This window comes from Rhinichthys klamathensis, unplaced genomic scaffold, assembly GCF_029890125.1.
Source record: "Rhinichthys klamathensis goyatoka isolate OS25496 unplaced genomic scaffold, OSU_Roscu_1.1 h1tg000259l_1, whole genome shotgun sequence".
Taxonomy (NCBI): domain Eukaryota; kingdom Metazoa; phylum Chordata; class Actinopteri; order Cypriniformes; family Leuciscidae; genus Rhinichthys; species Rhinichthys klamathensis.
The window spans coordinates 1,603,714-1,628,621 of NW_026606781.1; the positions used below are offsets into that span (position 1 = coordinate 1,603,714).

The following is a 24,908-nucleotide window of genomic DNA, read 5'->3' on the forward strand; positions in this document are numbered from 1 at the left end:
CCAGCCAGCCTTGACAACATTCTCCACACCTTGCTCTTCCTCTTCGTTCACCTCCTCTTACTCATCCTCTTCCTTCTCTCCCTCTTATATTGTTTCCATCCATTGTTGGTAATGGTATCAACATTCAGTGCAACATTTTGAGTACATTTTGGGACTCTGAACTGACTTGTATGTACAGTTGGTTTGGTCGCATCATTAGAAATAAGTGTGAACAATTTTGAGTCGTTGTGTGTAAACGATGACAACTGTTGCAGTTGTGTTTAACTTTCACCTATGTTTAGCATTTTGAAACATAAGTGCATCACAGAGCAAAATGTGTTTTAGTGAGTGAGAATAAGTTTAGAGTTTTGAAAGAAAGAGTGCATGAGATTTGCAAACAGTGTTTTAACTACCTTAACTTGTTTAATGTTTTACAGAAAGAGTGATTTATTTGACAAATTGGTTTAGACTATTGAGAATTTGGTTCAGAGAATGGGGTTTAGTGTTTTAGCAATTCAGAAAAAGGGGAGGTGATGGCGCAGTGGCTAAGACACATGCCTTTGGTGTGAGAGACCTGGGTTCGAATCCACTGCGAGACACCAATGTGTCCCTGAGCAAGACACTTAACCCCTAGTTGCAGAGGCACGTGACCTCTGACATATATAGCAATTGTAAGTCGCTTTGGATAAAAGTGTCAGCTAAATGAATAAATGTGAAATGGAAATTGCAACTGATATTTATTCTTTATTGTGAATTATCAGATTTAAGCAGCTCATCAACCAAGACGGAATGCAGGACGGGACTTGATTTTGTCCATCAGGAATTGATTTGAAGGTGGCATCGCAAACTAAATGTAAGAGTGACAGGTTTCTGGAGGGGAGGGATTGAAACTTGTCTGGCCATTGGACATCCTTATTGCCCTGCCCTCGTGTGAGTGTAGGACAGAGCAGATTCATAGTCGCGTTGTTAATGTGTAATGTTAATGTGTTTGATTAAAAGGGCATATGTTTAAACTAATAATAATAGTAATAATAATGTGTGGATAAATCAGTCACAATAAACTCAACATTCCAAAAAATAATAAATTTTATGGTGACTTTAAAAAGAAACTGTGAATTACTTCTTGCTGTTGTGAAATTTTATAGCTTTACTCTATCAATATTCATCTGTTATATTGAGTGCCATATTTAAAAAAAAAAAAACATTTGCTGTTGCTATCTGTTGTGTCAGGTAATGGTAATATTGCGGTAATGGTAATATTGGCTATACAGTACCAGCCCAGTCTCATCCCAAGACGTCATATGACTGACGCTTTTGACCATACATCAACATCCGACGTTTTAGGGTACCCTTTAACGTCAGCTAGATGACGCTATCTAATCCTAACCCTACCCCAGACCTAAACCTACCCGCGTCATCTAACTGACGCTAAAGGTAAAGCGTCAGTTGGATGACGCCCTAGGATCGTCATCTAACTGACGTTAAAGGGTACCCTAAAACGTCGGATGTTGACGTATGGTCAAAAGCGTCAGTCATATCCTCCTGGGACCCAAGAATAGACTTTTGTCCACTGTAGTGGACATTATATTTTAGTGAATTTCTCTGACATCATACATGTCACATGACACAACCTGGGTGTCCTGTAAAGAGCACATTCAGGACTTTTCAGAGATACCAAATGTTTGGAGGTTTCACCATGAAAACAACTTCTCCTTGGTCTTTAAAAATGTCTGACATTAATTTAGTGATCAAATGTAGCATTCTTATGGAAATATGATAATATAGTGTAATTATAATATAAATTGGACTACTTTTCAAATTGTATTTCATAAAACAACATTTCAGGAAAATGTTAAGGGGTTAAAAAAAAAAAAAAGTTTCTGTTACAGAACAGGGCATTGATTTCAAACGTGTCCACTGTAGAGGACATCAGGACTAAAATCATGTTTATCAGGCATTCTGGGAGACACAACAAGTGAATATGGAAATAAATTATACATCAATATTCCTATGAAATGTTAGATATTATTATTAAAATGTTGCCAATTATTACTCCAATTATTACCCTTTATTCTTTCATTAAATGTTGCTCCCAGAACACATTAATGTGCAAATTAGATACAGTGTATAGATACATTGCATTGAATGGGAATATTAACTTATGGCCATTTTACCCACATATTGCAAAAAGTAAAATGGTGTATCAATTCATTCCATTATTTCTTTCATAACATAGTTGAGAATAATCTTTATACAAATTTTGGTTGAAAAAATCCTGAAACCCCAAAATGTATTGGTGATTGAAAAAAAAATCCCATTGTTTTTGCCTATACATATAATTTCATGTCATTTTATTTTTTAAACAACTTAGTCCTGGCGTCCACTACAGAGGACATAGCATAACGTATGAATAAAATATTATTTTATATATATGTTTTTTTACCATTTGTTTATTGTGCTCTAAACAGTGTGATGACATGGAAAAAAACTAAATTCAAAAAACTTTTTTTTTCTGGGTCTCAGGAGGATATGACGTCTTGGGATGAGACTGTGTTAACAGTACATAACCTTTCTGTAATGTGTTAACCATTTTTCATCAAAGAACAGATGAAATTTGTTCCATATGGACATCATAGCTCTCATGTCCCAAGATAGTTTGACCAATAAAGCCTTGATGATTAAAATAGAAATCATGGTGGTCCTGAGCAGAGCTTCTATTCTCTCATTGTAGATCATTTTACATTCAAAGATCAAATTTATAATCCTATACTGTAACATATTTTGGGAAACTGACATGCAGCTGTTGGTCACTTATGGCTCGTTTCCACTGAGGCGTACGGTACGGTACGGTACGGTACAGTACAGTACGGGTCGGGTCGATACAGCATGATCCGGCTAGCGTTTCCACCGCCAACAGTACCCTTACTTGATAGGCGTGGTGTTTGCCGGAAAGAAGCGACCGACGTCATTTTCGCACGAAGAAAGCGACATAGTTAACAACAATGGATGACAGACAGCATATCTTGTTCTTGCTTCTCGGCATGTTTGTCACAAGAAACAAGCGCTGGCATTAGGCGTTTCTCAATACCAAGTAGCCACGCAAAGTCCGACTCAGGAGAATGACTCCCGAGGACGCGAGTCCAGTAGGCTAATTCTGCTAATGGAACAGCGCGTTCTTGAATGCGCCACTCAGCTCGCTCTGCTACTCCGGTTATGTACATTTTAGCCAACAATAAAACGAAATATGTTATAAAACACCACTCTGCTTCTTTTCGATTTAATTTAAATACATTTTAAACATTATAAGCACACAAATGTGGTTCAGGCAACGCATAGCCTATTGATTATATTCACTGCATGTAGGCCTATGTAACGTTATAACAAAACTAAATATAAAACACAACCCTGCCTCTTTTCGTTTAAATTTAAAAATATTAAACATATTCCAGGCAATGTATTGCATATTGCATTGGTACAAATGTTGCAATAAACAACAGATGATCTTGTAATAATAATAAAAAATGACAACAGTCTATTTTTGTTGAATTTCAGTTTTATCAATAATAGCCATTATAAAAGTATAAGTAAAAGGTACAAAAAGATATACAGTAAAGCTTTAATAACATAAAGCAAACAATTCAGTCAAATATACAAATTCAGCGCTCAAATATATGCCCAGTTAACACATAACGTTCCCCTAACGTTAGTTTTTGGTTCCCGTTTGGTTATTTTTTTGGGAACCAAATACTAACGTTCTGGGAACTAAAAACTAACGTTCTGATAACGTTCTGGGAACCAAAAACTAACGGTCTGGAAACCAAAAACTAACGTTCTGGGAACCAAAAAATAACGTTCTGGGAACTAAAAACTAACGTTCTGGGAACTAAAAACTAACGTTCTGATAACGTTCTGGGAACCAAAAACTAACAGTCTGGGAACCAAAAACTAACTTTCTGAGAACCAAAAACTAACGTTATGAGAACGTTCTGGGAACCAAAAACTAACGTTCTGAGAACGTTAAGAAAACTTTCCTGGCTAACCAAAAACAAACTATAAAAAATAACGTTCTGAGAACCAAAAAATAACGTTCTGAGAACGTTCTGGGAACCAAAAATTGTTAGCTGGGTGAAACTTCACTTAGCCTTCTCCCAAAACTATTGGCCAGGGAACGAATTGTAGATTCACGAGACCAAAGATCGCCTGTTAGGTCTGTACAAGACGAATTATATCTCATGTTTAACCACTACAGAGACGTCAGAGTCAGCGGCAAACATCAGAATGACTAGCCGGGGAAAGGCTGCTCCAGGCGGGGTGCACGAGCGCCGAGCGTCCGGTGATTGCTTGGAATGGATCTTCAAATTATCATAAATCTATAAATAAACCACAGATTTGAGCTTTAAAAAACTACTTTCTCGCCTGAAAAACTCTTAAAACTACATTTCGTGACACAATAACAGTAGTATTATATTTCAACTGTATGCTTCTAATGCCCTTGTAGCACGTGCAAGTGACGATACTCTGTCAACCAATCACCGTTCTGCAGTGAGTCTAGCTCCACCTTTTAGTACCGTACCACTGTGCTAGGTACCCCAACGGAAGGGTACCCAAAAAGTGGTACGGTACGGTTCGGCTTTTTGGTACCATTCACAACTTTTGACAGTGGAAACGCAAATAATTGCGTACCGAACCGAACTGTACCGTACCGTACCACTCAGTGGAAACGAGCCCCAACATCAAGTTTTGGTTTTCACCTTCTCATCAAGTACACTCACTATAGTAACTATTACAACACTGAAAACAAGTGAACATTTTATACCATGAACTGCATTGATGATTAAGTGCATATCACCTGTGCACCAATGCCAAAGTAAAGCAGTTAACATCAGCAGTGAGTGTAATGGCACCAGCTCTGTCCCTTCATTAGGCCCATGTTTTTGTTGATTTGTTTAGGGAGGGGATATGAGATGTAAATAAGGCCTCTGTTGCCTATTGTATCCTGTATCTGTCCCTCTCCCTTCCCTCCCCCTTCTAATTATCCTCTCGGCTGGAAAGTTCCCACAAGGCCTGACTGTTTTTTTTACCGTAAGCCAATCAAGTGGCATGAAGGCAAGGCTGTGTGAATGATCCATTGTCTGTCCATGGAGCGCTGGAGGGAGGGGAGGAGAGTGGAATTGTTTGGACCTTGAGTTCACCACTATAACAGATGACAGTGAGTTTCTGAATAGGGAAAAGAGTATACACAAAACTTTTATGTAACCTTTATTCCATCTGTGTTAGTTCTTGGTCCGATCATTACAAAATTGCAAGGGAATGGGTTTGAAAGACTGCTCAATCAAAAGAATGAGACATTCAATTTTAGAAAAACAATTCTTCAAAGGAATTAGCAGGAGATGGAAATCAATGATTTGGACAATGATTTCTTATCATTTATCAATAACATCAGAGAACTGAATAATGTTCAGACTGACCCTAACCCTATATATATATAATTATTTTGTAGGTTTTTAGCAAGTTACAAACAATTCCCAAATTGTTCTACCACCTGTCCTCTATGGCCTTTGTCCTCTTTTTTAATGTTGACATCAGCATACCATGGTTAAATGAATGTCATCACTAGCAGTAATAAATCGATGTACGTCTACATACATGAGCTTTCCTCGCATTGACTTTAATTCCCATATGCCCACTTGGCTTGTGCATTTGGAATTAAGTCTCACACACACAGTTAGACAAGCTGCTGTAAGCCATTTTGAGGAGTCCCTTAAACTCTCAGAAAAATTTACCTTTAGGGGTACAACATTTTGTCAATGGGGCAGAACCCTAAAGGGACAACTTTCATATTCACCCCTAAAAGGATGATACACTCTTCGTGATACAAAAAATTAAGGATCAGTATTGGTATCAATGGTCATGAAGAACATTTAGTATTCATGGAAATGTAATTTTCCATTGCACAAAAGGTTCTTTATAGTGGAAAAAAGTTATTCAGATTTTTATAGGTATAGGCTACTGTACACTATGTTTTTTGGTTCAAAATGTATAATGAGCGAGTACATTCCAAATTGTGTTTTTGTATTATCGTGAATCACTACGGTACGCCTATAATAAGTGCTTTACCTGCGTGACTCGTCATATACATAAACAGAGAGAAGTAGCTCTGGCTTCATTGTTCTTCCGCAAGACGCATGCTTTTGCTATATCGCCAAAAGTTAGTGTACCTATAAGAAGAAAAATGGTTCTTTTATGAACTTTTAGGAACTGTTTTTAATGCAAAAAAACTAACATTGACTATGTATTGCTATACTCTAAAATACTTATATGCACATTCGTATCATTACTGAAATACAATAACATACAATTATCCAAGATGATAAGGCGGCATGGGCACTGGAACATTTTACTATTGAATTTGATAGGAACTGTATAGATAGGACTGGAATGATAAAGAGAATGGGATTGGGAAATTATGTAAGTCGAATTTGCATTGCCTGCATGAGCACTGCAGCATAACATCTCAGAGCACATAAACTGACAACTATATCGCAGATCCATAGAACATATTATGTATTTTAATCATAACAATGATTGCTCCAGCCGAACACAGTATAGGCCTACTGAGATGAGGGCAGTAAAAGTGGGAATGTCCTGTCTGATGACATGCACACACTGAGGGGAGGAGAAAAGAGAGTATGGCTGAGGGCCTAACCACAATATCTAAATATTGACTGTACAACTTGTAATCATGTTTGGTCTGCGGACAGGGTGAAAATAAACACCAGTGTGTGTGGTGTTCTCTCATCCCATAATAGAAACAGTGCAGACATGCCTTTTCAATATGTTTTGAGCACTCATAATTGAACATGCTTAAATCATTAAAAGGATTAGAAGAAACGTATCTCATCAAGTCAAGACTTAATATGCTGTGCTTGCCAATGGCATTTGCGATTTTAAGCATATGGAGTTCATCAGAGTGGTCCTTTGCATTGTAATTGCTTGTGGTTGAAAACCATATTGATATAAATCTTTTTATGTGGGTGGTCTTAGGAATGGGAAGACCTTCTGCACTGAAACAACAACATAAAACATTTTACTGTCTTAGTGTAAAGACAGTCAAATGTTTTATGTTGTTTTATGTTCTATGCTAAGCATTTCAATTTCATCTTCGTTGTTACATTTTCATAATTCAACGTTTAACAGCTTTCCCTGATCCTTCCAGTACTGGAATGTCATTGAGCAAATACTTAGAAAAAAAGAAAAAAGAAAAAGAAAAAAAAAAAACATTAATTTGGCTAAATATCATCATTCAAGCAACATTTCACAGAAATACTGTTTTTATAGCATAAGGAACATTTCTGAAATAATGAGAATTAATAATAATTCAGTTTATAATTTACTTAAACTGTATCAAATATGGATACACAACTAAATTCACAACTTCAAGAATTTTGTACTGTGCCGTTAAATGTTAGTATTCAAAATGATGATAACACTTTACAATAAGGTCTCATTGTTAACAGTAGTTAATGTATTAACTAACATGAACTGACAATGATCAATACATTTGTTACAGTATTAGTCTTTAGTTTAGTTTAGTTTAGTTTTAGTTTAGTTTTTCTCAATTGCTTAAACACTATAACCAGGCTTTTGAACTAAAATTTCAAAACCATAATGCCAATATCAAAAAGCTCACCCATTTGACTAAACTATAAACACTATTCCCTGGTTTTGACACATGAGTCAGATTTGTTGACCTGTCACAGCAAAACTCTACACACAACTCCCTTCATGTCTCATTGCCTAGACCATGTGGTAATTTAGAAAGCACTAGTATTCAATATTGTTCACTCAAGTCAGCACAGCTTCAGCTCAGTTAGCACACAATTATCCAAGTGGAAACACTAAGAGTCAAAATTGAACACACATCAATCAGATCCTTCAATAGATAGATAAAAGGGCCAGAATCAGTTTATTGAGTTTTGGAACAATGGATCCAGAAAGACATGAAGGAAGAGGTCGATGAGGGAGAGGAGAAGTAAGAAGGGGAAGGGGAAGGGGACAAGCAGTCTCGGCTGAAATTCAAGCCACTTTAGTTGACCATGTCCTTGTCCATGGTATATGACTGGAGGGAGGCTGGGCAACGAGTAAGGCCAAACTTGAGTCGCTTCACCGTCGCCTCCATCATCAGAACCTTCAGGGAGGTGTGGGTGGCAAACAAAATTCTATCACTGAATAAGAGACAAAAATTTCCAATTGTCTTTGATGAGGTTGATTTTCTTGCAAGAAAAGGCCAGCATTCATACAGCATACCTGTCAACATTTGGTTTCCAAAATCCGGGAGATTTCTCCGGGGGGGGGGGGCTGGGGGAGTAACGACTGGAAATAAGGTGTGGCGCCCCTTTAAGAGCTGTGCGCTCCCTGTTGAACTGTCGGCGGCAGTATTGTATTGTATGTGCCTTGGGCCTCGAACACCCCTTTTACTGTCTATGCGAACACCCCATATGCGGGTAATTTCTGTTTGAGGCTAATTTTTATCTTATTTTGTTTATTAAGTAACGATGTGGACGGTAGAACGTGTGACAGACAGTTAGGCTACACCAGAGCCATAGAGAGAAAGAGTTGCGACACTCCCATAGACCGCCATAGGAACTTTGGAATGCGGAAGTAACGCGTGTCGTGGAGCAGCCAATAGTTCCAAACACTGATAGTTTCTCCATTGAACCCCATTCATTTTCAGTGCTTCAGAAGTACGTTCGCTGGTAAATTAATGAAATTACTGTATTTTTTTACTTTTACACACATTAGCCGACCTCTCGTGAATCTAGTCTGTAGTTATATTTAATGTAGCCAGTTTTAGTAAATGTTTATTGGAAGATAATAGGTTAATTGCAGCGATAGCTTACGTGACCAACACTTCACTAACGTTAGCTAACTGGTAACCTGATGTATATAATATATAATATTTTTAATAATATTTTATATATATATATATATATATATATATATAACCTATATATAATATTATATACACACACACACACAATTCATTTATTTAAATGGGTTAGGGTGGGTTATGCATGTGCTTATATGTTTTTAGGAACATAGTTAATTCACTCATTAACTATCTCTCCGGTTTAATTTTATGAAGAATATTTTTCGGTTGAATATTTACCGAACATTGCTGTATTGCTTTCTACATTATGGGAGCAGTCTATTTCCCTCCTAAATCATTCATTTGTACATGCACAGCGTAATTATTTATATTTTGTGTTGGTTGGAATTATGAACGGACTTCACTGCAGACCTCTTTGCGTGATCACGAAGGTAGGCTAATGGCTGAATCGGAATTTATAAGCAAGATCACGGGAATCAGTAGCCTAATACAGCCCAGTTGTGCTAAAATAAATATCATGAGACGTCCATCATCAGATGAATGACATGGAAAAGTTAAGTTAGAGCCGCTAAAGCCAGTGCTAACGTACTACCCATGCGAACATGAACAATAAGCTTTTCCCTCCAAAAAAAATAGCCTAAAACTTATCTAAGTTGTCACCCTGCCTCTCCAAATGCAAAACTGACATTAACAAAATGCAATAACAGCTAAAAAAGTACTTTGGTGTGTGTTTTATTTTATATTTACCGTTTAATAATGCAATCGCTGCTGTCTGTCCATAGAAGAACATCAGCCCGCGTATGTTTTGGAACTAATGGGGCTTACATGAACCACGTGACAGCCGTCGCGGCGACATCAAAGCGTGTCGCAACTCTTTCTCTCTATGGCTCTGGGCTACACGAGTTCGATTTGGGAATAAAGTGCGAGTTGTGAGATGCCAATCGCCTCCGTGTGTCTGTCTGGCCTCTGCATGCAATAACTTGAGCTATCCCTAATCTTCCTGAAGCAACAGTTTCATTGCGGGGACACCACCTTCACCTGCCATCAGGTCGGCTCGCTTTCGGGTGGGTGCCAGGTTGAGGTGACAAACGGGTTGAAATTGTAAATGGTCTGTGGATTGTGTGAATATAATGCATTTAATACAATCTGGCAACTGGTCAACATTAGACAAACATATTGGTCCGATTATTCATAAAGGAGTTTGGGCCATGCAAATTACGGGAGTTTCCCGGGAGAAATAGGCTAACAAATTGGGAGGGGTCCGGGAGATAGGGCTAAAAAACGGGAGAAACCCGGGAAAAACGGGAGTGTTGACAGGTAGGCTATGTCATAGTCACAGAGTGGCTACAGAGTGTGACAGTGAAGGGCATCCTTTCTCCGTCTTGAATCCCAGAATGTTATCTTTCTAGGCCAATGATGGTATTTCAACCTGTGAAACATTCTTAGACTTGTTCATCATATTGTATTCTTGAGAAGAGGCCATCCTGTCAAGTACCAACACTCTTTACCATTCCAATACAATTCCATATTAGAATAAGGTTTGTGTGTGCTCTTTAGCTGTCATATGATGGTCACACACATCTTACAGTAAGTAAATATATATATATATATATATATATATATATATATATATATATATATATATATATTTTAGAGGAGAGAGTAAAAAAAGAAGAAGAGTAAAACAGAAAAAAATTATGTCTGAGGGCAAAGTTTGGTTTTTCAGCAAGAGTGAATGGTTTTGAGTGTAGAGCTTCATTTTGACCTGAAAATGATGTTTGTAGCCTGGTTAAAACCAGACCATTCTCAGTTGTAACTGAGTTATGGTCTGGCAAAGCTTCATAGACAAATCATTTCCAAAGGGGCGTCACCAACGGACATAGCTCAAATGCCTCTGGGCGCAATTGGATAGACCTAAAACCAATCAGAGCGATGAAGGAGATGACACACTTGAATAAACGAGCAGACACTGATTATACTTGCTGGCTCTACGTTTATTTAAAATGAACAGAAAGACAACTAGAAGTGAATGTGCTTTCCATTAAATAAATCACACACAGTAAACAAAACCTTAAAAAAAAACTTTGCAATGAACTTTGCGATTTAGACGCGCAAACTGGGTGCTGGTGCTCGGGCAGATTCGGCTTGAAGTCGGTCATCCTCGGACGCGGCGACACGCTGTTACAAAAAAGCTGTGCACACAGCCAAGGGAAATGGGGTCTTGCGCACCGAAGGCGTCATTTTTGCCGCGCGCACCTATAAAAAAGGCTTTACTCTGTGTCAGCGCGCGCTCTGATCGGTAAAGGGGCAGAGATTTCTCATCTCCAGCAGTAGCAGCCTCCGAAGCACCACTAACTCAGCCTCCGTTTCCCTCGTAAGCTGATATTAGTATTTAAACATTCTCTATGATAAAAATAAATTTGTGAAAAAAATATTTTTATAACATGTTTTGGCGGTTATAGGTTTCTAATGACGGTGTTCAACTACAACCGTCACACCCCTAGTTCCACGGCGGCATCCATCTTTGTAAACGTACAAAATCTGCTTCACCGTCGCTGTGCTGTCGTCATCGTGTAAAGCCCGCCCCAACGTTTCTGATTGGTGCCGCGATTTCGACGGTTTAGAAATGGGCTTGAATGAGCTCTTTGCCAGACTAACTTGCAGAGCAAATTTAAATTTGCCAGAAGTTGTCTGGGTTTTCCCAGGCTAGGGAAATGTTTGTGGAATTGGGTGAAACGTTATGTATTTGTGTTTACTGTTTTGAGAATATGAGGCATTCCAAGAAATGTGTTTAAGCAATCGAGAACAACTGTAAAACAAATTAAGCTCATTGTTTGTTCATAGTTCACTGTGCATTAACTAATGTTAACAAATACATTTTTTTCATTTTAATTTAACATTAACTAAGATTGACAAATGCTGAAGAAGTATTGTTTATTCTAGTTTATGTTAGTTTTTTTCGATTGCTAAACGACAGTGAGCACAACTGGAGCTATATGTGCAAAACTCTAACTACAGTCTGCACTACTACCAGTCACCTGAGCTAAACAGTTCACAATCACATCACCTGCAAAACTCATTCCAAGCAACACAACTCTTACACGGCCAAACACTACACAACCCTCACTGAGATAACACACACTGTCACTCCTAACACACTGAGAGGAAAAACACTAGCATCAAACACCAATACAGAAAATACTAACTTTTGATCTTTACAGTTTGAACAATTTCAGTGACTTCATACAAAGTTATATTTTCTTCAAAGAAAAGAGTGACATTCTTTCACATGATTTATTTAATTTTTTAGAACATAAAAATTCTTTAAGGTAAATGAAAATTAGCAGTTTGCTTCAATAGTCTGTAGTAATTTACGTAAACAGTAATGAGAAAAAAAAAGGTAGGAACTAAAAGTACATACTGTAATTCGAACAAATAATTGAGCCTTTCAGCTGAAATTGCAATCAGCAGTGTGTGAAAGGCACAAGGCTGAAATCTATTCTGTTTTGAATGTATGGTTCACAGTTTTGACAGCAGTGTGTTAGCATTTGAACAAAGTGCTGTAAATCCAGTGTTGTGCAGGTTGTGGTTAAAGTCATGGGATAAGTGTGTAGAGTTTTGAAAACTGTGTTCAAGCACTGAAAAACGAACTAGTTTGGTCCACATGAACTGCTGCTGTGCAGACTGTAGTTAGAGTTTTGCACATGTAGCTCCAGTTGTGCTCACAGTTGTGCAAAACTGTAATGCTTAACCCAAACAGCCTATTAATCCTGCACTGAGATTGAGAGGGAGAGACAGGTAATAAGAGAGAGATGCCATGTTATTCTTCTGGCTTTAACTCCTTCCAGACCTTTGGAGGGGCTAAAGGGAGGAGCGCGAGGGGGAGCTTGGGGGAAGAAAAAGAAGGCGAAGAATGGAAGACGACGGGGAATATAAATTAGCTGAGGGACAATTGAGCAAGAAGAGGGAAAACTGAGATCAGACCGAGTGTATGCAGAGCGTTGAACTGTGGGAACGACACTAACATTTACACAAGCTCTAAATTATTTCGTTATACACTTCTACATTGAGTCACCCAACAGTCACTCAAAAAGAAAAATTCATTTCACTTACTCTCATACAGTTTAATTTTATTTTTTATATTTAACTCTTATTGCCATACGATGTCCTCGCTGCAGCCTGTAGTGCAATGACGTAACCTACTGCATTAAATCCAATACATAGTTGTATTGGATTTACAACTATTGGACTTACAACCCCCCCAAGGTTAGGGTGTAGGTAGGTTTAGGGATGTAGCATGTAGGTGATCCTGTGATTGACATGAGTAATAAACATCTTTGGAATCGACTGCGGGGCGGAGTTTGCAATAAACAGGTTTGGGAAATAAGTCTTTTACCCCATTATATGTGTTGCAGCATCGCCCTCTAGTGTGCAAACAGATTAAAAGCATGTTCGAGAAAGGCCCCTGTAGTTCTGGTTTATAATTTATAATCTTATAATACGATTGTTACTTGCATTGTGGTTCAGCGACCTGGAGGTTCTGTTGACGCAGAGCTGGATTAAATTGATACATCACATGCAAGAGAACATAACTAGATATTCCACATAAGGAAAAACAGTAAACATCATGAGTCAAAAGAAAGTCAACTTCTATCATTAGCTACTGTCATTTATTTGTAAGACAGCATGTTATTTTGTTATACAAACAACAGACCTGAATTATGCTAACGATGGATGGATGCCATTACTCTCTGTGAAGTTAGCATTTCAGTGAAGTAACACATGACCAGTGCATACAGACGTCGTAACTCCCCAATGACATTTTCGGATAATCATATTTTTACCCAGTATCTATCCACTGAAATGTGTGTGAGCAACATGGTGAGAAAAACGTTAAACTATCAACACCCTCCCCCCCCCAAAAAACATATTCATTTGTTTTGATGGTTTGGGAAAATAAAAAGTTTCATTGTTCTAATGTTCCAGTAGGATATACAGAACTACAGAAGCAGCTATATAAAGTGACAAAGGCTGGTTAGCCCTGGATTATGCAAAAAAAATAAGATCAGTCTTTAAAAATAAAGATTAAAAATCAACATTCAATGAGATTCACAAGAAACATTGTTGTGCAATCTAGTCTGGCTAAATAGTGGTAAGACTAATTATTACAAAGTCGATTACATTAGGTTAAAAAAATAAGCATAAAACATTTTTCTCTTATTGAGGGAGGATGGTAAGATTGGTTTTCAGAATGTGACACCGTAAATGCAAAGGGTTAAGTGTTAAAATAAATGCACAACTAATTAACTGAATCAGAAATAAAACCAAGGGTCAGTAACAGCAAGAAGCCACCTCTGAATGACCTTCATATGAAACCCATTTCAGACTGCATTTTATCAGAGTAATTTTTTTTTTTTAACTCAGCAAAATGACCAACACAGATGTTTGGGGTGCAAGCCAGCGCCTACAGACAACAGAGGTCTGCAAATTCAAATTCTTCAAAAGGAAATCGTAGATTTAAGGCAACATTTCTCTATCTACAGGAAAATTCCTGATGTTGTAAATAAAGCAAATTTGTTGAAAAGGTAGCACTCAAAACAAAAAAAACACTTCATTGTCAATCTTGGTGATTGTGCTAGAAAAAAAACAAGCCAGCTCTACTGCTCATTCTTGCTGTGAAGCGATCTGTGCTCAGATGGTCCTGTAGCATTTCACTACCTCTCACTGGTGTGAAAGCAAAAGGAGCTGAAATCTGAATGTCAGTAGGAACTCTCTTAAATCTTCAACAAATGAAAACCTTGGATTGTTCACATCATGGAGAGAAGCTATGGTCTGTACTGCAAATATTCAGATGTCTCCTTTTCTATAAATCGCAACGAGTAGAATGCGTGGTTTGCAAGTGAATAAGAAAGAGTGAAGCAAGAGTAAATTCCTAATCTGAATGGAAACAAATGCAAAGAGGGGTGAAAACACTTTGGTCCATGCATTATCTAACTTGGTTGGCTGTCATTTCTTTTTTCAAATTGAGAGCACCCTATTTTCTTTTTGTTGTGTTCACAAAAGTTTTGCCTGATTTCAGAGCACAGGGCTAGTATTCACCACCTTTGTGTTTCTAGCCGTTCTCTCTCCAAAGAACCAGATGAATGCTATGGTCGGGCATGCTGGTGGCGAACACCAGGCCCGAATCGTTCTTGCCGTCCAGTCCGTTGAGCCAGGAGGTGACGCCCGGTAAGAAACTAGAGCCACGTTTGGATTTGCGGTAGGCTGGCAGTGGCCAGCGGCCCACGGTGACCTCAGTCCTTAAGTCCATTACATAGAGGTGGTGGTTATCAAAAAGCAGAGCGAAGATATCACCGAAACCAAGCAGAGAGAGGCTGGAGGGTTCCTGCTGTGGTTTGATAACTCTGTAAAAATGAAAAAATCAGTAAATAATAAAGAAAAGCTGCCTTTTATTAAAACTTTTTTTTTTGGTTGCATAAAACAACATTGCACAAATGTAAGTTATATAACCTAGAAATAGAGCATTAGGGCTGTGAAAATGGCTACTAATAAATAATATTACTAATATTCAAATTATATTCAAATTTAAAAGGTATTATTTCAGTTAGGTGAAAAAAATAATTTGGCCTGTCTCAAATGAGATTTTAAACCATTCAAGCGCAAGACGACGCGAAAGAGAACTCACTTCGAAACTCGCGTGCTGTTTTTTGTGCACACACACACAGAGCAGCACAGAAAGCACGCAAACACAGAATTCAGTTCTCTTTTCCAACTATCTGTGCTTGAACGGACACAAACATGTACAATTACGTTTGTTACGCCTTTTTTGGTGAGTATCCTCGTAAACAGTCGCTTATGTCTTAAGAGGCTGTAAACAATTAAAACAGATGTATCAGTATATTGGATCCATGCATTTGGTCTTAAAGTGACAGTAGCCTAATATTCCTGCTGCTGTCTGTAATGTTAATCAAACAACAAAATACAAAGAGAAAATCACTTTTGCAGCTTTAACAAAGATGAATTATATTTAATTTATTCAGTGAAGACTATGCGGTTTTGATCATTCAATTTCTGTACCAGAATGCTATTTGACTGAACAGACAAACATAGTACTGTGTATTTTATTTGTATCTTTGTTCTATTGTATTTATCTAATGCTTTTAATTTGTTTATTAGTTTCTATGCAGATGCACTCAAGTCATCTGGTGTAATAATTTTCATAACACAATATATATTGCAGAAAAACAAAATATAGTGATGTCAGTTTTTTCCAATATCATGCAGCCCTAGTTTAAACTAATGTTCAAATCAAATATCACTTTGTAAATTGTATAAACAATAATGAAAAAAAAAACTATTTATTTAAAACCCCACAAAGTCTCAAGATGTTTATGTAAAGTTCTTTTAACTTTACATGGCCTGCTAAACATGTGGCTCTTTTGTGCAAGACGTGAGTGCAACGGTCAAAGATGTCCTTAAAGGAATAGTTCACCCAAAAATGAAAAGTTGACGGTAGCCATTGACTTCCATAGTAGGAAAAAAATACTATGGATGTCAATGGCTACCGTCAACGGTTTGATTACCAATATTATTTAAAATAATCTTCTTTTGTGTTCAACAGAAGAAAGAAACTCATACAGGTTTGAAACAACATGAGGGTGAGAAAATGATGACAAAATTTTACTTTTTTAGGTGAACTATACCTTTAAAAGGACATTTGATTCAACAGGGTTATTAGCAGCTTGGTTAAACAATTGAGGGGCTGAAATTAATGTACCTGATGACATCAAAACTTGCAAAGTCCCACTGATATATCCCCAGGTCTGAACAACAGACAATGTACCGGCCGTCGAACTGTAATCGTGGCTGCAAGCAGACACTGCGGTCTTCTGACACGGATAAGGTCTTTAAGCACTTACAGTTGATCTCACACCCTATAGGCCACACCTATGGAGAAACAGAGGCCGAAACAGATAAATACTGCGCATATGAAGTCAGAATATCACATAACTATCAATGCAAAATATTGGCTCATCTGCAAGTTCTTTTTGTATGCTTTTTTGTACAGTTAAGGTTACAAACTCTCTCGCCGCATTCCTATACTCATGTTTTGAATGTGATTCATTAGAAAAGAAAAATAGAAAACATTCAACAATAAACAAAGTAAATTAAATTTACTGATAGTTTTTTTCACTACTAATGACAGCCCTAAATGCAACAATGGAATAATTTGACTGGCCTTTTAAACAACTTTACATTTAAAATCACAATCTAATTGTTTTAGACATCAAAATTCACACTGAACAGCAACTTGAAAAACATAATAGAGCTTAAAAAATACTTGCACAAGTGATTTACATTACCTTTATTTCATACTTATCAACACTCAGTAGTATGTAGTCACCAGGACTGTGCATCATGGACTCCACTTGGCTTTTTTGAAGGTGCACCTAAACCAGTGCAGATGTACAGAGTACATCTAAATAATAATAAACTACAATGCTTCATTCCACAATGAGATCTGGTCAAAATAAGTCTTACCTTAGTGACCCACTCTGTGTGTCCAGTAAGAGTGTTGACACAGGTTCCTGCAGACAGGGACCAGACTTTTACAGTGAAGTCTGCTGAGCCGCTGACCAGGGTGTCCAACTCATCATTGTAGTCTATGCTGAATACTGCAACAACAGTAAAACTGTTTGTTTTTTTATGCATATGCAATGTCTTGCTGCCATGACATTAACTTAAAAGGTCAGCAGTGACAAAACCGAAATCATAAGCAAAATCTTTAATCATTGATGATCTTTGTGCTATTAGCCGACAAAGCTTGACACCAACCTGCCCCAGTATGTCCTCGGAATTGCTGGATTTTGGCACCAGTGCTCCATTCCCAGCATGCAATTGTGTTGTCAAAAGATCCTGTTACCAGTTTCTGCTCATCAAATTTGACAGTGGCACAAGTGTGGGTCTGAATGCCATAGACGCACTGACCTGTGCGAACATCCCATAGTTTGGCTGACAGGTCATCGGAACCTAAGTGGAAGGACGTCTACAATCAGCGAGCTACTAAACGCGATCTTCATTTAAAACACGCAATAACTCCATGCTTCACCAGTAAACCACCAGCCATTCATATTTAAATTCAAAATAAATGAATATGATTACGTGAATTCAAAGAACAGTGTTGGTTTAGTGCGATAGAGCAAATATGGCTAGGTAAAAATAAAACTACGGCTTTATTGAGTTCAATCTATGAAAGGACTTAAAACAACCATTCAATGCACTTCAGATTAACATGTCCTATAATTTTTAATGACCCCAGGATGTAACAAGAATCCATAAGCACAATAACTCATTCTCTCCCACATTGGAAATTGAAAACTGAACTTATGAAAGGGAAAATTAGCACTTAATGTCGCGATGTAACAGAAGTAGCAATCTTTTCTACGGTTTTTGAATGGATTATAGAGAAAAAAAAATTGTGGAGTGGCTACTTGGTTCTATCTATCGGTTGTTGATTTGACAAAGACAGATCTGAATGCAAACTTGGTTGAATTTAAAAAAGGTATGGAATCTAAATGATTGGAGAACTCTGGTATACATTACACCAGAGGGAAGTCAAATCGACAATTTGATTTAAAAAAATTAGATAAAAAAAAAATTTATCAATAAGATGCATTTATAAATTAGATGAATTTAGGGTGAATTTCCATGCGGACTGGATCTCCTTTTGACCACAAGACCAGGAAAAACAACCTCTATAAAGGCAACGCACCTGTGCAGAGGAGCCCATCCCGGTAGTAGAGAGCATATACCCGAGCACTGTGTCCAATCAGAGAGCTCGTCTCAAACGCATCCTCCTCATTCAGCTGCTTCATGCGCAGTTTGGCCTTCAGATAAACACCCTTCCAGTGCCCCGCATCCTGGATGGACTCATCGATGCGCCAGCCGAGGTCTCGACACACGCTCTGCCACACTTCTGTACAGGTATTGATGACCTTATTCCACTGCTTGCACACCAGACAGCAGGTGAGCAGGGTCTGGGGGTCCAGCCAGCGGAGCAGGTAAAAAGCCAGCTCTAACGGCAGCAGGCGCAGGAAATCCCGCTTCAGCAGCGCTTCCAGCCCGTTGGACAGGTGTCGCAGCTGGGCAGCGCCGCTCAGTGAGATGAGGTGGTCCAGCGATTGGTTGCGCTGCTGGTCGCTTAGCGCCAGGAAAGAGGTGGAAACCGACTCCAGCCACCTCTCGAAAGCCGCCTTCTCCATGGGCACATGAGGGCGTCTACCTGTTGAAAGATAACAGCAGGTTAACATCAGAAACATACTTTTTGCATTGCATATAATAACAAACAATGATGTGCAATTAAGGAGTGTCTTTTATACAGAGTAAAAAGAAGCCTATAACAACTATCAAGAGAAATGAAAGAATAAACACCTTCAGATTAGATAATGGAGGTCTATCAGAGAAAAACACTTTCCACTCTGAAGGAACCTTTTCAGTAATGTAAATGTCATCAACATTGCTTCAAAGCATATAAAACATGATGTGAGGGTACTCATTTATCTGAAGAACAAACCATGACGGTGTTGTTTCGAAGTCTGTGTTCCTCCTATGCTTCCTATGGACTGTCAAACCCTAAACCTAACCCTACCAGTAACCTAAGGGGAAACAGATATAACGGTAAATAAAGACTGAGAAAAAAAAGATGAGATCTCCATGATTACTTGACTGACATGTTAACAGAATCTGACAGGCTGTCATGTAATTGGAATGCAGCTCTCTGGATTCCAAACACATTTGACAAAAAGTCGCTAGCTAGCAGGCCAGAGACTTTATTAAACACACACACACATACCGGTATATACATGTTTGTTGACCAACTCAATCTCAATAACATGGCCAGCAGATATTCAAAGATAATACATATTATGAACACAAGCTTAACGGTGAATATAAAATAGAGTGGGGCAGAAATAATCACCATTTCCAGTAGAATCAGTCTGTGGAGAGCGCTAGCTAGCCGCGCTAGCTAACAGGTGTCAACACAAATCGATATCGCTCTACAAAAGAGAAACTTTTCGTTTTTGCGGTTGAGTCACAGTCTGGCCTAACATTTAATTTGAGCGACGAACAAAGAAAAAGCGAAACTCCAAGCTAGCTGACATCAAACAAATCTCTAGAGTCCTGAGCTAGCATTATAACATACAATACAGTATGAATCTAACGGAAACGCTTTGACTTTAAATTTATTCGATTTCTGTTCGTTCACATTTCAACGGCTGTGTTATTCCGGAACGTAATATCATACGTTAATTTAATGCACATTATTGTTGTGGGTTTTTTTTTTTCTGTTTGTGGAATTAGCTGGATAGGCTAAGATAGGAAGCCTCCGTTAGCAATGAGGAATTACAGCGACAGGAAGTTGCAGGATGAGCAATTTGACACGAGCGGGAGGAAGTCAGGAGGAGTGTCCGCCGCCTGTCACTTTTTCAAACCATGACTTTGAATGAGGGTTGCATTCCTCAAAAACTGTATGCAAAAATGATGTGAGTCATATGCAAAACCATCATATGATGCTGTAGCTAAAAAATCTTAATCGAGTTCACACAGATGGTGTTTATTGTGGCGCATCATTCGGTGGTCAAAAGGGGGCACACTATGCCAACAAACAGAGACATTTAGTGTAGCTACGTCTAATATTACTGTTTTTAGTAAACCCAAATTACTCGTAATTCGTATATTATATACATTAGCCTACAGATATAGCTACTCGTTGTATATTAAAAGTTCAGGGTCGGTAAGATATTTAATGTGTTTTAAATGTGTTCTCTTATATGACATAATAGGCTACAAAACAGTAAAATTGTGAAAATATTGTTTACTGTTTTCTATTGTTTCATTAGAGTCAAGTATTTTGTTGACTCTAATGGAGAAAACATTGATATGAATAAATTAGTAAATGATTTCAATAATTTCTTTGTAAATGTTGGTCCTGATTTAGCAGCTAAAATTCCTAACCAAGAATTGAAGTTGAACACTGAAAGAAATGACTGTACTATTTTCCTCTCTCCTGTCAGTGAGTGTGAAATAATGAATATTGTTCAAAAATCCAAAAACAAGTTATCTAAAGACTGTCACTCCATCGATATGGCACTAATAAAAAAGACAATTAATAGTATCATAAAGCCTCTAACACATATCTGTAACCTGTCGCTTAAAAACGGCTGTGTGCCAAGAAAAATGAAAATTGCTAAGGTTATACCATTGTTCAAAAATGGAAATAGGAATCACTTTACTAATTACAGACCCATTTCTCTCCTTCCCCAGTTTTCAAAAATCCTTGAAAAGGTTTTTGACAAACGGTTGGAAATTTTTACATATAAGCATAAGCTAATTAATGAAGGACAATATGGGTTCAGACCCAACAGATCTACTTCGATGGCCATAATTGACGCCACAGAAGAAATATCGAAGGCTCTAACAAACAAAAAACATGCAATAGGAATTTTTATAGATTTCAAAAAAGCTTTTGATACCATTAATCATGATATATTACTTAAGAAATTAGAACGATATGGAATACGGGGAGTTGCTGGGAAATGGGTGAAAAGTTATCTGAGCGACAGAGTACAGTTTGTTCAAATGGGTGAGTTTTCTTCTGGATGTCTTGACATTGCTTGTGGTGTCCCGCAGGGGTCAGTATTGGGCCCCAAATTATTTAATTTATATATTGATGATATTTTCAATGTTTCTCAATTGGTTAAATGTGTATTGTACGCTGATGATACAAATATTTTCTATAGTAACGATAGTTTGGAGCGACTGATTAGCGTTATAAACAAAGAACTAAGTAAATTTAAAAAATGGATGGAAAGTAATAAATTATCATTAAACCTAGATAAATCCAAAGTGATGTTTTTTGGAAAGTATCAAGCTGATTCGCAGAAAATGGTTGAGATAGATGGAGTACACATTGAAAATGTTCAGGAAATTAAATTTTTAGGTGTAACGATAGACAACAAGCTAAGTTGGAACGCCCACATCAGACATATAACAACTAAAGTCTCCAAAAGCCTTGCCATAATAAGTAGAGTTAAGCATATCCTTGATTATAATGCACTCCATACCCTGTATTGTGCTTTAATACAGCCATATCTAACCTACTGTGTAGAGGTATGGGGCAATAATTACAAAAATGTAATACAGTCACTTTTTTTGCTACAGAAAAGAGCGATACGAATTATACACAAGGCCGCCTATTTCGAACACACAAATCCTCTCTTTCTCAAATCTAAGCTATTAAAAATGAAGGATCTTGTAAAATTATATAATGCACAGTTCATGTTCAAAGCGTATCACTATTTATTACCTGTGAACATTCAAAATATGTTTTCTCATAAGGAGCAGTCGTACAGTTTGAGAGGATTTGGAAACTTTGTGCTCCCAATGGCGGGTTCCACCAGGAGGAGTTTTTCTATGTCTGTTTGTGGGGTTACTTTGTGGAATAATCTGGGGCTTGAATTAAAGCAGTGTCAAGGCATTCACAATTTCAAACGTCTTTACAAACGAAAGGTCTGGTTCCATTACAATGACAATGAGGTTTGATTGTTTCATGTTGTGTGGATTGTTGGATTAGTTGTTATTTATTTACCCTTGTGGTATTCCATCTACCATTGTTGGTAGTTGTTCGTCATTATGTACTCTTGTAGTATTCCATCTACCATTGTTGGTATTTGATAATCATTGTTATGTACCCTTGTGGTATTTCGTCTACCATTGTTGGTATTTGATAATCTTTGTTACCTGTGGATAATCATTGTTACCTGTGGAATTATCGGTATATTATTAATATGTATGGTATGAATGTATGGTTTTGACCCGTGCAACCACTGTTTCTAAATGAGGTATTATTATTACTATTATTATTCTTTTTTTTATTTTTTTATTATATTATTTTCTCTTTGAGATTATTGCTGAAGGAAGCAGCCTTTATTTGTTTGTATAAATTCTTTTATAGATTGGGGTGGGGTTTAATAAGTTTTACTTCTTCCCACTCCATTTTCAAGCATACGTGTATAATTTGTTATTATTGTGTATCTTTTCTGTTGTCACACTATTTTGCTTGAAATAAATAAATAAATAAAATAAATAAAATAAAATATATGACATAATAGGCTACAAAACAGTAAAATTGTGAAAATATTGTTTACTGTTTTCTATTGTAATATATTTAAAATATAACTTAATTTTGTGATGGCAAGGCTGGCTTTTCAGCATCCTCTCATCAGGATACTCTTCTTCAGTGTCAAATTATCCTTCAGAAATCATTCTAATATGCCGATTTGCTGCTCAAAAATATGTATTATGCAGTGCAGCTTAATGTTTTTGTGGAAACAATGATATTTATATATACATTTTTTTTTCTTGAGCACTAGAAAGTTTAAAAGAAATGAATGAAATTAAAAATGAAATGGAAGTGGGGTGCAGCACCCCTGTTTTCACAGGATTGTAAATGCAACGCAAATTTGTATTGTTAGTTATTATATTAAATTATGTTCCACCATCAAATCCACCGTCAGTGTTGTGTAAGCTAGGCACTAGGCAGGTTTTTTGTGTTAATTTCTATTTCCTGTTGCTGTGCAGGCTCTTTTATTGTATGACACTGTAAACAGCTCAATAACCCTTTTATTTTTAAATGTATAGCCTACAGTACGTGGGACATATGGTAGCATCGCAATCAAGTGACACGATTCAGGGAGGAGTTTTAGTAGAATGGCTGTGCATCTGTTGAAGAGATAGTCTCTCTGCTGCATGTAAACACAAAACAGTCCCACCCTGCCATACTGATACCTACCAACTGCTGTTAACAACATGTCCATTGAGGCATGACATGACAGAAGCGAGGTGACCCTACATTCCAAGGGCTGAGGGTATCTGAGCCCAAGCAGCCCATTAAAATTGATGCGCTGTCAGGTGAGGCTGAGCCCAGATAGCAAGAAAGTGTAGATATCTGGTATAATCAGTCTGCAAAGTTCTCATATGGGCAAGGGGAGCTTTGACTGGGAGTAGTGTTTGCACTGAGTAATGATAATGATGTTTAGTAATATTAACAGGGACAGTACAGAAGTCAGACCAAATATGAAAAGGCCTATAATTTCTCTTTTCTAGTGCCTTTCATTTTCTGAACCAGCTTCCATTAATCATGGGACTGATATTTTCCATGATTAACATCTGGTTGGTTTAAATGATTATTGAACAATGCCAAGTGTTCCATTTGTGAAATGCAAGCAGTGAGGTTCTGTCTGCCAACTTGAAACTTTCCATCTCCATTTTTGGTCCTTTTAGTCTGGAATCTTTTCATACTGCATGTTTATTACAGCAGTTTTTATTGGATGGTGGAGTGAGGGATCAATTGAAGCTAACAAGCAGGATATTTTCATGAGTCTTTTTGACAGAACAATAATACAGACATTGGTGTTGAAAATGAGTTAAAGATAATCAAAGACTGTAATTTTAAAACATGACGTTGTTGTGATTATCATCTAACATGCAATATTTAGGTGAAATAACTTCCTGTAGAGCAAGATATTTTCTTAAAAATGTTTATTTAAAGAGACCCCATTAACATTATATCTCATTAACATTACTCTATAATCATAATATGTCATTTACTGCAGTGTCTGTGTGACATTACAACAAACTCAGCAGTGCATTTTGTAAGTGGAGAGCAGACAGACCTTGTAACATTTCCAGATGACCATATTAGAAAGATGAAATGTTAAGCTTTAAAAAAATACATGAGGGTTGTTCATTTCATTGTTCATTTCAACATGACCTGAAATCTAAATATACCAACACCGTACAGACCTCCGAAAACTGTGGGCATGTGTAGTGCTACTGAATGCTATATATGCTATTGTACAACATGAATCTCATTCTTTCATACAAGCTAAGCTGTCTGAAAAGAGCACGTTTGCCTGTGTTGAATGCATCGCATGTATGCCCACACCATCACAACAGTCATATGCAATACTGTAGAAAA

At 37.4% G+C, this 24,908-nt stretch overlaps 1 protein-coding gene across 1 annotated transcript; it reads right to left on the reverse strand.

Moving 5' to 3' along the window:
* Window positions 1-13,517: 13,517 nt before the first annotated feature.
* Window positions 13,518-20,134, reverse strand: fbxw2 (F-box and WD repeat domain containing 2). Its single transcript, XM_056267414.1, has 7 exons — window positions 19,848-20,134; window positions 18,642-19,151; window positions 17,705-17,899; window positions 17,411-17,544; window positions 17,233-17,319; window positions 16,647-16,816; window positions 13,518-15,273 (listed from the first exon to the last, which is right to left on the reverse strand). Exons 2-7 carry the CDS (start codon window positions 19,129-19,131, stop codon window positions 14,982-14,984), a joined length of 1,368 nt encoding a protein of 455 aa, XP_056123389.1. The 5' UTR covers window positions 19,132-19,151; window positions 19,848-20,134; the 3' UTR covers window positions 13,518-14,981.
* Between the last annotated feature and the right edge of the window lie 4,774 nt (window positions 20,135-24,908).

Excerpts from the sequence above, each read along its gene's own strand:
- fbxw2 (XM_056267414.1), bottom strand. The coding sequence starts at position 19,131 with ATGGAGAAGGCGGCTTTCGAGAGGTGGCTGGAGTCGGTTTCCACCTCT. Across the intron at positions 17,900-18,641 it reads GGATGGGCTCCTCTGCACAG|GTTCCGATGACCTGTCAGCC; the intron begins GTGCGTTGCCTT and ends CCTTCCACTTAG. Across the intron at positions 16,817-17,232 it reads TTGATAAGTATGAAATAAAG|GTGTGGCCTATAGGGTGTGA; the intron begins GTAATGTAAATC and ends GTTTCTCCATAG.